This window comes from Harpia harpyja, chromosome 6 (genome assembly GCF_026419915.1).
Source record: "Harpia harpyja isolate bHarHar1 chromosome 6, bHarHar1 primary haplotype, whole genome shotgun sequence".
NCBI classification, from domain to species: domain Eukaryota; kingdom Metazoa; phylum Chordata; class Aves; order Accipitriformes; family Accipitridae; genus Harpia; species Harpia harpyja.
The window spans coordinates 17,547,618-17,560,231 of record NC_068945.1 but is presented as its reverse complement, the minus strand read 5'-3'; the positions used below and the strand labels follow the sequence as shown (position 1 = coordinate 17,560,231).

Here is a 12,614-nt window from a genome sequence, read left to right as displayed (position 1 = left end):
GAGGTTGTCTATACATAAAACAAAACTAAGCAAACACGGACTTTTTGCCTTTTCCAGTCTCTTCACCCAAGAACAGCTGAAGTTTTTTATTACATTCTATTATCAAAAGGAGCTGTAATCTACTGTAACTGAACCAGCTGTTCCCTCCAGACCACAGAGGACCATCAAGATCAGTTTCTGAAGTCTGACAGAAGGGTCTGTTGCTCACCTGTAACAGACTGTAGCTTGAGTTCTTCTTCAGGAAGGTCCTTCCTGTGCGCTCTCTCCAGCCACGTGCTGCAGCTACTTGTGACTCCAGCTGTGGCAGGGCATCAAGACGCACTGGTATTGGTCGGCCTTTGGCAGACAAGCTCTCCAGTTGCTCCAAGTAGGCATAGTTGCTCCCATTCTGGGGTAAAAGAAATTTTTCTAAGCCAACGATTCCACCATTATATCAGTGGGCAGCTTAATTTCAAGCCATATACTATTTTGTCACCAGCTAAAATAGAGTTCCATAGGAAAGGAAAGGAGGGCAATGTTTCAATCTTGCTGGTATTTTAAAAAACTATCTCATACAGTTTTTATTTTAACAGTCATTCTGACTTGGCCAGCTGGCTTAGGGAGTAAGACAATCCATTTCTAGATGGTTGTCTTAAATGCTGTCTGCTTAACAGCAAGCTACTATATCTGAGAGTTGTACAGGGGCTGATGTGAAACCAATTGGGATTCTCACTTCAGTTCCCAACAAATACCTGATACAAGAATAGCAGTTGGAATCCAGAGATTAACACCCAGAAACATCACAGAAGCCATCTCCCTTTTGGATCAAGTTACATGGGTAGACCAATAGAAGGGGAGGGTACTGACCTAACAATGTCATAACTTCATCTATTTCAGATTGAAAATTTTGGCCATCAATGCCATTAAATCTTACACCATTTGGGGGAGAAAAAGCGAACAAACTAAAAAAAGCATTTCCATAGCCAGCTCCAAAACTGAAGACCTGTGAGCAGAACATCTGCTGCTGCAGCTAAGTATTTCCAGTGACAGTATGCAGAACAGTTTCAATACCAAATACCCTTTGAGAGTTACGTCTGTATCATAATGAATTTGCTGGCTTTTACATCCCCCATGAAATGCATAAAAGGAAGGGAAATAGAAATTGGATAGCCAACAGGGAAACATCAGCACAAAAAGAAAAAGAAATTCAAGAACATGAGCTATGGTAAGCACATTTAACAGCTATAGCAAGGCTTCCCTTCAGGTCACCTTTGTGGGTAGAGGGGCTGGGAATAAAGAACATGTCTAAATAAAAGAATGGAAGCAGAAGATTCCAGTCCCTGCTGTAACCCCTACCTGAATGGCCTCCACTTTGGCTGTCCAGTCTCTAGCCCGCTGCAGGGCTTCTTTCAGTGCCAGCACATTGGGCAGGTAAGCAGGGATGTTCTTTGCTTCATTCACGATGCCCTCCAGAGCCATCATACTTTGGCGTGGTCTAGAGCAAGAAAAACCCAATTCCAGCCTTCTCTCAAAATGCCAGTCAACTAAAGCCATGAATTGGACAGGCTAGTGATGCAACTTCATCACTACACTGCAGTGTGGGATACCATGGCTCGATTCTTGGAGGGTGCTACTGGCTACCAAAGAACAGGAGAGGTGAGAAAGCTGATGGACTTTGCACAATCAAGTTCAAAAGGGCACAGCATCAGAACTCCTTAACATCGAGGAAGCTGTCTTGTGTAGCACACTCGGTGTTGTTTGTTGAGGGGGATGAACAGCAAAGACAGCGGCAACACTCACAGCCTCTGTGCCACTGTGCAACATGATAGGGAGTCAACTGTTCTGCAACTCATCAACCACCTCAAATCCAACTCTTGAGCAATCAAACTGCTAGAAGGTAAAAAAAACCAAACCGCATTACAGCTTCAAAGCCCCTACTTTTCACCACATTCCTCAAAAGAGGCTGAGAATCCCGGAAGAGTGTAAGCTGTAAGAACAGTTTGCAAAGGAACACTCACCTGGCCTGGAGGCAGACCTTGGCCTTCTCCTCCCACCTCTCTGAGACTGTAAGCAGCTCCTGCAGCTCAGCCATGGCTTTCTCTACAGCATGGTGTGGTGCCAAGCCCACACCCGAGTCAATCAGCTTCTTCATCACATCTAGGGTGACCCTCTGGGGATCCAAGAGCGTGGACCTCACCTCATCCAGCCACCGTGCCTGCTGCAGTTCTTGCTTCAACCTTGGCAGTTCAGGAAGTTCTACATAAAGGCCAGAGCCCATGTCTATCAGCTCCTGCAGCTTGGAAGAGTCTGGGATCTCATCCATCATAGCTTCTTGAGCACGCTCATGAAATTCTTCAACATCATCAAGCAGATTCTGAAGTAGCATACAGTACAAATCAATTAGGAAAAAATGCCCATACAATCAAAAGGGAAAGTTGACTGAAGGATCATTCAGCTGTGAATTTGTATATGATCATCACATTATCTGTCAGAGCTTCTACACATAATGCCACCCAGTTGTCACAAGCCATCAAGTCTGATGCATATTAAGTAACAGACCATCTAAACTCATTTGGTGGCCCAATGTTTCATCCACGAGGCATATTAGTTGCATCAAACTCTGCACCTAAAATAGTACAACTACAACTGACCACAGCTCTCAACAAAACAGAATATTAAGCACTGTCGGGACAACATTAATTTTAAAATAGTGGGGGGAAAGGGGACTTCTGCAAACAGGTCATCCTTTCAATCTAGTGTCACGGTCATTACAGTAATGATCGTAATATACAAGAGAACAATACATGCTGAGGAGAAAGAACAAGCCAGAGTTGTACGAGGACACGAATACCAAAAGATCACTAAAATAACAGTGGTCAAGTATGAAATTACTATTTTCTACAGCAGGCCCACCACTTAAACACATCAGGGTTTTATTGAACAAAGGAAAGAAATGAAAATGCAAAATCCTCTAATGAAAGGAGACAATTTCACAGAAATCCAACTGCACTGCTTCAGTTGTCCTCATCCTCATGTTTTGGCACTGCCAATGAAAAAAATCCGACAGCAAACAGACAGGAAAGAATGTCTGCAGGAAATTAATTCACGGACATTCAACCAGTATACTCAATTGATTCACTCCTGAGTCTCTTACAAAGAGACAGGTATTTCTGATAGCAAGTCAATGGCACAATGAGGAGCAAAACCTGCATTTCCTAACCCTTAGCTTACTGCCTGTTTTGTCTGATGCTGCTTTTCATGACTGTCTGGAAACCAGAAGGCATTTACAAAAAAGAACAAGACCTACATTATAAAGGTTTTTATTTGGGGAACATATGCTGAATGCTTCATAGTGACAACAGTAAATTATTACAGTTTAATAATTATAATGCCTTTTGTGTTAGAAAATACTCATCATCCAACATGCCAATTATTTTGCAATTCATTATGATGGATAATTGCATTCAAATGCCATGTTGAAAGTTAGTGAGTGCTTAGGCATAAATGATCATTATCTAACTTCATTCAGAAACTAAGAGACTATGGTTAGTAACCAGTAAAATGATAATATTTATTTTATTGGCTAGTGATTATGTTGAAGCTTCAAGAACATACACATGCACAGAGTTACTTTAACAGAACGAGTTTCGTAAGGCTGAGGGGTGAGGGGAAGAGAGACTAGTTGGGAGAAAATATTTAGACAAAAATACAAATTAAAACTGTTAAGAGCTTATTATATGCCTGCAGCTCTGTCATCTACGAATTATGTCTTAATTAGAAGCAGGTTTTAAATACATTAGAAACAAAAAACTCCTTTGAGAACAATCTTATAAGTCTATTAATAGATGATGATAAAATTTCATGAATATTAGTAAATATTTCTCGTTTGTATGTGGAAAGAAGTGTAGTAAAATCATCCTGTCATATGAGGATGATAATATACTTTCCACTCGATTAGCTGCTGGGAAACACATTAAAGAACATCTTTGAAGGATAAAGATTAGCATCAACAGGCCTGGAAAATCTGCATCCTAGAGTCCTATAGTTTTCTGAAGGTACTTGTTTTCAGCAACAACATGCCAATATCATAAAGACAAGAAGAAAGTCCAATATAAAGTCTCTCTGTGATATCAACACTGAACTACCACAGAAAAGTTAATACAGAATTCATGAATGAAGGAGGACACAACTAACTAGTAAACACTTATGGAAAAGAGGCCTTCTCAAACAAGACTAACTTATTTTTAAAGTATATGTTTGGTTATATAGTGGTAGCTGCACATACGGTAATGTTTAGAATTTTAGGCCCTCAATGTAGCACTACAGAACATTCTTCTTAAAACTGTATCATCAGAGAACATGTGCGTTAATAAATAGTTAACATACAACTCAAGAACCATTTCTCAAGGTGAAAAATCTGTATTAAGGATGTCTCTTGAAGAGTTTTCTAGAAGTTGGTTAGTAGGCGAAACACTACTTAACATTTCATCATCAGTGACAGAGAAACAAATTAAGATTGCTGCTGAAAACACTTGCTATGATACAGACTGCCAGAGTGATAAACGATAATAGCAGCCAGGGGAATCAGTATGATCTGGATTACTTATTAGTCTAGATTCATTCAAAGACAGGTGCAAAGATATATATGAAGGACAAGAAATGCAGGCCATGCATACAGATTAAGGGGGCTGTAACCTGGAAAGCAAGGCTGAGAAGTATTTACAGAACAATTGCTAATGTGGTACTGCTGTCCCTCTCCCCTAAAGCAGCACACCAATATAACCTTCAGAAGTTTCTACAAAAACACACAAAAGGTAGGATTTAACCGGAAATTCCACCACTATAGATAGCATTAATGACACTGGAATAAGAGTAATTGGTTCAGAGAGATAAAACTGGGCCAGCTGGACAGTGACAGGTGGGGGGGATCTTTCATCTTGGTGTAGCTACAGTGAGACCACCACATCTGACAATGCCCATTGCAACAGACACCTTAAAAAGTGTACACATAGTCACGTAAAGAGCTCTGTTTGCCTAAATGCTGACCACCATGTGCAATACCCCACACTGAAACTGCTACACAAGAGCGAAGGTATTCTTCCAGAATGGCAAAGGAGGCCAGGTGGAATATTTTAGAGCATCTCACAGGGCACTAGATATCCATGCTTAGGCTACCAAATTGAGCCCAACATATTCAGCTGCTATGACTACACTAGCATAAAAGTACAAATGCCATCATTGCTCACCTAGAGACATGCTTGCAAATGAGCAGAAAAATATATGTTACCATTCCATTACAGAGAGATAGCAACATGTCATCAGCAAAACTTCAATGACAACAGCAAGATTACCCAGGAAAGCAGGGAAACACTGAGCTAGACGTATCCAGAGTCTTTTACTTCCTTTCTTGAGGCCACAAATATCATTGCAAAGCAGCTATTTGCTTTACATTAGAAGCTAGAAATGAAACACCCCATTAAATCCATCTCTGCCAGTGCAGGACTGATTCTTAAAGAAAAAAGCCTTTCATCCTTTACACCAGGCAACGTTATCTGTTCAAAAAAAACCCAACCAAACAACAAACCCACACCACAAAAACAAAACAAAGTAAAAAGCATGACATTATCTGAGGAGTAGATACAAACTTACCTTTACTTGTCGGGCCTGGCTGATAACACAGGGCAAGCTAAACAACTGCTGTACAAATGCTTTAAGCTCCTCCATAGTTAGCTTGGTCCGTGTCCTTCCACTATCTTGGCTCTGTCTGCTGTATGAGTGGACATAATTAAACAGTATTAGGCGAGAGATAAGATGATGATCCCTGGATTTACTCCCAGTGACAGAAAGCTATCAAGATTATGGAGAAGTTATGAAAAAAACTTCATCACTTGAGAACTCAAAAAACCCCAAACTCCACAAGAAGTCCAAAATCTTGAAAACTAAATTTAATGTAATTCCTCTAAGCACCTTCAAGGGAATTTACCCTGCTCTTCAGAGGTAGGAGTGTCTAGATGACTTTCAAATTGAGTTTGCTCCTAACAGGTGAAAGAACAAAAAGCCTGCTTTAGGCAGCTCAAGAAGTTGACTGCCATGACAAGCACTGACAAGAAGTCTGAGATACGTAACAGCAACAAGCTCTGAAAAGAAGTCTTATTTTCTAGAGCGCTCTCTTTTAACCAAAGAACTGCTGAAACTGGCCTTGCAACAGAAGACTGCTATTGAGTAGGACATGTTCTGCAAAGATGCTTCCATTAAATATCACTCGAAGCAAGTATAACAAGCCTGCTGAATGCAGTGAAAGACTTAAAAGCGATACACTGCACAAATTAAACTCTTGGTATAGGTGTCACTGGCAGGCACAACAACTTCACAAGCAGGACAGATTTTAAACACTGAAGAGTTGTTCCTTGCTAACAAATCTACAGTTTATTACTAAAAAAACATTAAAAAACCCAGAATTCGATCTTTCAACCTATGGACTTAAATATAATCATAAAAGTAAAATTTTGATTAATGATCAAATATAATTACACATTATCTAAAACTCAGAGGGGGAAAAAAGAATACTGCAGGCTTCAACTTGCTACGACAGACAGAGAGGAGGAGTGGTGGCTGCACGGGACCTACTGTGCCTCCAATATTCCTGCGCGAGAGCAAATGGGGTGCAGCGCTCCAAGACACCACTGTGGGACGGCACACTGTCTGAAACATCGCACTGGCGTTCTGTCCCTAGTCCAACCACAGAATGCCACAGCACGAGATGCTGCACAAAAAGATACAACTGTCCCTGCCTATTGAAACTCACGACTTTCAATAGCAGGGAGAGATACAGGATTGGAATATTGGACACACCTTCAGAGCTACACGTTACCTATTTTACAGGTTTATATATAATTAGATGCATAAGGGATAGATTTTCTTTTGCTACATTTGACCATGAGTTTATTGCTGCTTTAATCCCTGCCAAATTGTTCAGTTTGAACACTCATTTTTAATTTGCTTTTTTAATAACCTTATCCTTTGCGTAAATGTGATCCTTCTCAATGTATTAAATATGAAGATAAATGTTAAAGAAGCTGAACATGACCTCTATGTTTATATTTCCTAACACTGTTCATCAAAATATTTCTCAAACCTCAATTTTGTAACATATTGCTATTTAGCATACAACAGCCCTCAGACATATAAACAAGTCCTTTTTTTTGCCTCATGGAATTCTTTCAGCTTTAGATCAAACACACCATTGAAAGTTGCCAAATCTTTCTACCCCTTGTGTTTCTTGGGATAGTGCTGGAAATCCACCAAACAATTAACTGAAGGCAAGCCTGGTGAGAGCAGGCTGACACACTCCAACAGCAGGAGGAGGAGGAAGCAGCAACAGACCAGGAACACCTGGGAGCTACCAAAATAATTAAACTTCACCAGGAACAGGGCAATGCAACCCCTGTAGCCTTGCTTTACTCACCCAGACCAGAGTTCTAAGTGACCATACCTCTGTGGTAGTGGGATCCCACAAGCAATAAAAACCAAACAGAAGAGCCTTCTTTCCCCTTCAAATACAGCAAAAATGCTTCTGCATTTAATAATAGCTTTCCAATTACATCAGGTATTATACTTGGGTCTGTGGTGTAACACTAATATCTCAGTGTTCAAATTCAAGCAATTATGACATGCATTATGTTCTGTGTAGCAAAGTTGGGTATTATAATTAACAAGGGATTTACGTTTTACTGCCTCCCTTGAAAAGTCTTAAGTAATACACAAAAACTACACATGCAAAAAACCCAACCAACTACAAAGCCGAATTTTATACTTAGCAGAGGAAATGCAAGCTACAGAAGTTTACCATACAACCTCTGGCACACTAATTACTGTCACCTGATCAAATGATTTTCTATGGGACTTTTATTCAGTGCACAGAATGCATAGTAGAGAAAGAAGAACATGTTGCTGAAGGTTCGTGACAACAGAACAAGGGGACACATCCAGCAGAGTGCTGAGGTAGGGCCAGGGGACAGAGTTAACACTGAAGCAGCCACAGGCAAGCAGACAACACAGACAACTAAACTGCCAGAAGTCACTGAGGCAAGCCACTACTTTTCAGCCACACATCACTGCCTCCCATGGTCCTTCCCAAGAAGGAAAAGACTGGCTCAAACTATTGCTCTCTGCACTGTTCTGCTCCCCAAGATCTTTTTGTCCCAGTCAGTGCTAGCAAGACACATTTCCTTTGCATCTTCCAGTAACTCCACCAGCATGACAACACATTCTGCAACTTGAGAACAGCTGGCAAAATTGTATTTTTGAGAAATACTGTACCAGAAGATACAATTGTGCTTGCCTCACCAATCGTAATTGGTATTTCCTACTTTTCAAGCATTTTGCTTTGCAATCTAATGTTTTAGCAGATTTTCTTTCCATAGCTTTAAGCTATGTACTTAGCCACGCCACCTAAAATACAAACATTCATGTCAAGACTTCCTTTCATTACATTTTTTCCTCTTGTCTTTCCCTACAACTCTCCCACACATTCAGAGAAATACCTGATTAGCAATCAAACAAGACAACTTCTCCAAAGGATTTCACATTTCAGTATGTAAGTCAGCTGAAAACAGTATGTTTAACACTTCCAACCAAGTCCACTTTTTTGGCCCTTTGTGTCTCCATATCTGCCTCCCCTACCTCTCAATGAGTCACAGCACTAAGGACAGGAAACACTGAAAGAAGTTAGTAGGCAGTGAGACCTCAGCGTTCTTACATTTCCAGGTCCAATCAAGTAACAAAACAGACAGATGGAAACTTAAAAAAATGCCTGTCCTACCTGTGTTTTTGCTTTTTGCTCAGAAGCAGCTGTGCTACTGAAGCACAGGTCTCTGCTTCTTTCACAGCATCTCTGAGCCTGCGGAAAAGATCATTCTCTGGATATTTCCTGTCTTCAGCATCCTCCAACATTACCCTCAGCTCAATCACATCTGTAATAACAGTACATAAATAATTTGTATGCAAAAACAAAAGCAATTTTAGACTGCTTCAAAGGCCTTCAATCAAGGTTCCAACAGACTAGTTCCATTTGAAATGCACAATTAAGAGTTGCATTACACTCTCAGATTAGCTCCTTTCTTTTTTCCACTAAACAATACACAGTGTTTTTCTCATTAAATGAGAACACAGAACAAATGTAGGAGTTTCAGGACATCCTACTATGAACGATAGAAGTCTGACCTTTCTTGTGGTTGAGATTGGCAGACAGAGCCTCTGTAACTCTACTGACCCAAGTGTCATAAGACTGTGCTCTAACTTTCACTCCGTACAGCAAAGAAGGAAGGTCTTCTAGTGGGTACCGGTACCTGGAGATATGGAAGAAAAACACAGAAAGAGTATCAATGCCCATACAAAAGCCAGGATATTGCTTATATCAAGTTTTTCCAGCTACAACAAGGCCAGAAAGACAGAACATATATAATACCTGCTGCCTTGGAACCAAGAAACAAGCAAAGAGGATAAAAATACTCCTTAAATAGAGGAAGAGAGAAGTGTAGCCAAATGTTATGTTTGGTCACTGGTCTCCAGCAAACTATTGGATATGGAAGAAAAGTGGGGGGGGGAAAAAAATCCTGTGTACCTTAGACACTTCTTCTGCATGGGACATGGACATAAATCAGATGGATGGTATAAGCATACCAGACGCTCAGGATTACAGGAACATGTAAGAGCTGACAAGAAGCACGTGGTTCTGCAAGCTGTGCACTGACGCTCATCATCTGGAACCAGTTCAAACACCTCTTCTTCAGACATCAACACTCCCTAACAAAAAATATTAGACACTTGCTAAAAAACTCTAAGCCAGGCAGGGGGAGGGGGAAGCAAAAGTTCTTTTACAAGCAAAGTAAGACTTGTCTTTTATTACTCACCATCTGTACAACAGACTCCCTTAATCGTGTCTCCTCCTCTATCATTAGAGTCATCTCCTTGCAGACCATGGCAGCCAGCCCAACATCTAAGCACTCTGGATCTGCAGCCATCTTGAAGATCAGCTCTTCATGGGAGAAAACACAATGACGTCCTAGCCTTCGGTAATGGCTCACACACTGACGTCCAATGGGAAGCTACAAAAAACCAGCATCTGTCATTCTGGGAAAAGACGTTTCAAGATGATCTCTTAGCTCCCACTTTCCTTCCTTTGACAAAATCTGGGAAAAGACTAAGAGAGTTGTATCTTATGGGACAGAGCCAATTATAACAACCTTAAATCACGTCACAGATGAGGACAAAGACGATATCCATGTTGGGGGGGCATAACCTTACATGCCTAACTTTCAGGCACAAGTTTAAGAGTTATCCTAAGCTCTTTTTACTTCCAGTGGAAAGAAACTGGCACCAAAAAGAAGTCATCTGGTCTATGCTAAGGTGAATGCATTGCCCTCTGGATATTACTATGCTTGGACACAGACATTTACCACAAGATGCCTAGAGTTAACCAAAATTGATATCACTCATTTTGTGCCTTTTAAAGCAAAAAGTTTAAAATGCTAGATGAATTTGCTACAGATTTCTGGTTACATTTTGCATAAGCAAAGGAAATTTCACATGGTTGCTGTGAGTTTAGCAGTTTTTCACAGAGGCTATACACAGATTACATCATGAGCACAGGAGAGAAAAAGAACACTGACACACTGTCAATCCTGCAGACAATTTTTCTGATGAATGAATAAAATTATCTGATTAAGTACTAAAATTCCTATTTGAAGGTAATAAGTTAGAGATAGATAAACTACAAATGAGATGGTAACTTCCAACTGTAAACCCTGGATAGTGATAGGACACACTTTTGACAACTTACTGAAGAACCCACGTAAGCTATGCTCTGGTGTGGCATGGCTATTAGAACAAGCACTAATATAATTAAAAAGGTACAAAATGAGCTGGCACAAAAAGAGAACAAAAGACTGTTATATACCTACCTCCAACATTCAAATGACAACAGCTGTTCAAGACAGTACATTAATGTGTATCAAATTCAGAAAGAGGCATCACATAAATACTAGCTAAAGGTACTGTGATATGTCACTTTTTGGTTAGATCAATACTTAAAAAGGAAGACCATGTGCCAAAATTTCAGTTTGAAGCTGCTTAAAATTATGTGCTCATCAAAATTATTTTGTGTAACAGAAACTCACATCAGTCTTTAACTGTCATACCAGGAACTATAAACATAAAACAAACTATGTAACTTAAAAGACTATTCTTCAGATAATTAAGTTACTAACACACTCCTTGCAAAGGTCACCTAGCAAAGACATAGCAAACATATACAAAAGAACAGACCCAGTCAGCAGTGCAGAAGTTCACAGCTTCAGCAAAATTATATCCCTGGTTAAATCCAGAGTGATAGGCACGAGGAAAGGTCACAACAAATTCACCAGCACACTGATTGGTCCTGTATACCTAATACAAGTGAGGATAAAAGGAAAAAAAAAAAAAGAAAGAATATGAAACTTTCAAGAGAGTTTAACACAAGTAATTACAAGACATTTGAACACCACTTTCTTCACCTATAAAACACCACAGGCAAGGTAGCTACCCCAAAAGTGGTAAAGATTGGTTCTGTCTTCTTAAAGTGAATCCTCAATTTATAGCCTTGCTCAAAAAAGCTGAATATATAAGCCAACAGTTGAAAATTCACTTTATGAATCACAAAAGCGATGTTTCTTTATCATTATTTAATCCATCCACCACAAAGTGCAAAAGCTTCTGGAAACTGTTTTTTGTTTGCTTTGTTGGGGTATTTGCTAGGGAAGCAATCTATCCTAAGACAAAAGCAAATCATAGTGACTGCTCTTAAAGGTCTGCAGCCAATTATTTTTGGTCAAAAAAACATTTTGTAATGCTGAGATTTCTAATGAACATAAGACAAGTATTTTACTGTCAAAAGATATTAAACACATTTCACAAACTTTCTGCTATGGCAGGGTGGGGATCTTCTTAATTAAAAATTAAATGTAACACAATGTAGAATTGTTCTATAAGATTTTATGTCAAAAGCTTGGCACACTCACTTCTGATATAAGATAATTTAAATTTCACGGTGAGTCTAGGGAAGATTCTAGAAAACAGCTTTAAAAAAATACCCCATAACTAATGAATTGAATATGTAAACGTCCACCATAAAAATTCTTCGGAGTTATGCCAAACCATTGTTACACAAATCTGGCACAGAATGAAAAAAAGAGAGCGCATAGGAGTACTTATGTAAAAAATGCTCATGTGCTACTCACTGGTACACCATGTTCCATCAGCACATTGGGGTTCATAATAGTGACCAGCTGATGCAGGAGATCAGGCTGGGATTCAAATAGCTCAGGAGCCAATTCCTTCATCACATCTTCTAGCTGCTCTGCCGCATGAGAGGGCACACCATACCATGTCTTTGGCTCTCCCCTAACAAAACACAACCACAGTAATAAACACATTGCTTAAAGGAAAGTAACAGTGCTACCCAACTGCAAAGTACACCTCAAATCTAGCACCACTGTCCACACAAGCCAAATATATTGCACAAAGACACAAAAATGTCTTTAATCAACAACCGTCGTCTTCAGGGTGTATCATTCTAATCTGAAAAATCAATTACACTA

At 39.8% G+C, this 12,614-nt stretch overlaps 1 protein-coding gene across 3 annotated transcripts in view; it reads right to left on the bottom strand.

The window, feature by feature from the left end:
- Positions 1-12,614, bottom strand: part of KDM5A (lysine demethylase 5A) — a 51,183-nt gene that overhangs the window by 15,571 nt on the left and 22,998 nt on the right. For 2 of the 3 annotated variants that reach the window (XM_052790598.1, XM_052790600.1), the window contains exons 12-21: positions 12,255-12,417; positions 11,305-11,424; positions 9,891-10,085; positions 9,602-9,783; positions 9,202-9,326; positions 8,801-8,951; positions 5,629-5,746; positions 1,998-2,353; positions 1,336-1,474; positions 209-388 (exon numbers count right to left, since the gene is read on the bottom strand). In XM_052790598.1, coding sequence (XP_052646558.1) covers positions 209-388; positions 1,336-1,474; positions 1,998-2,353; positions 5,629-5,746; positions 8,801-8,951; positions 9,202-9,326; positions 9,602-9,783; positions 9,891-10,085; positions 11,305-11,424; positions 12,255-12,417 — 1,729 coding nt within the window. The remainder of the gene's footprint in view (positions 1-208; positions 389-1,335; positions 1,475-1,997; positions 2,354-5,628; positions 5,747-8,800; positions 8,952-9,201; positions 9,327-9,601; positions 9,784-9,890; positions 10,086-11,304; positions 11,425-12,254; positions 12,418-12,614) is intronic. The other variant, XM_052790599.1, reaches the window with a different exon arrangement.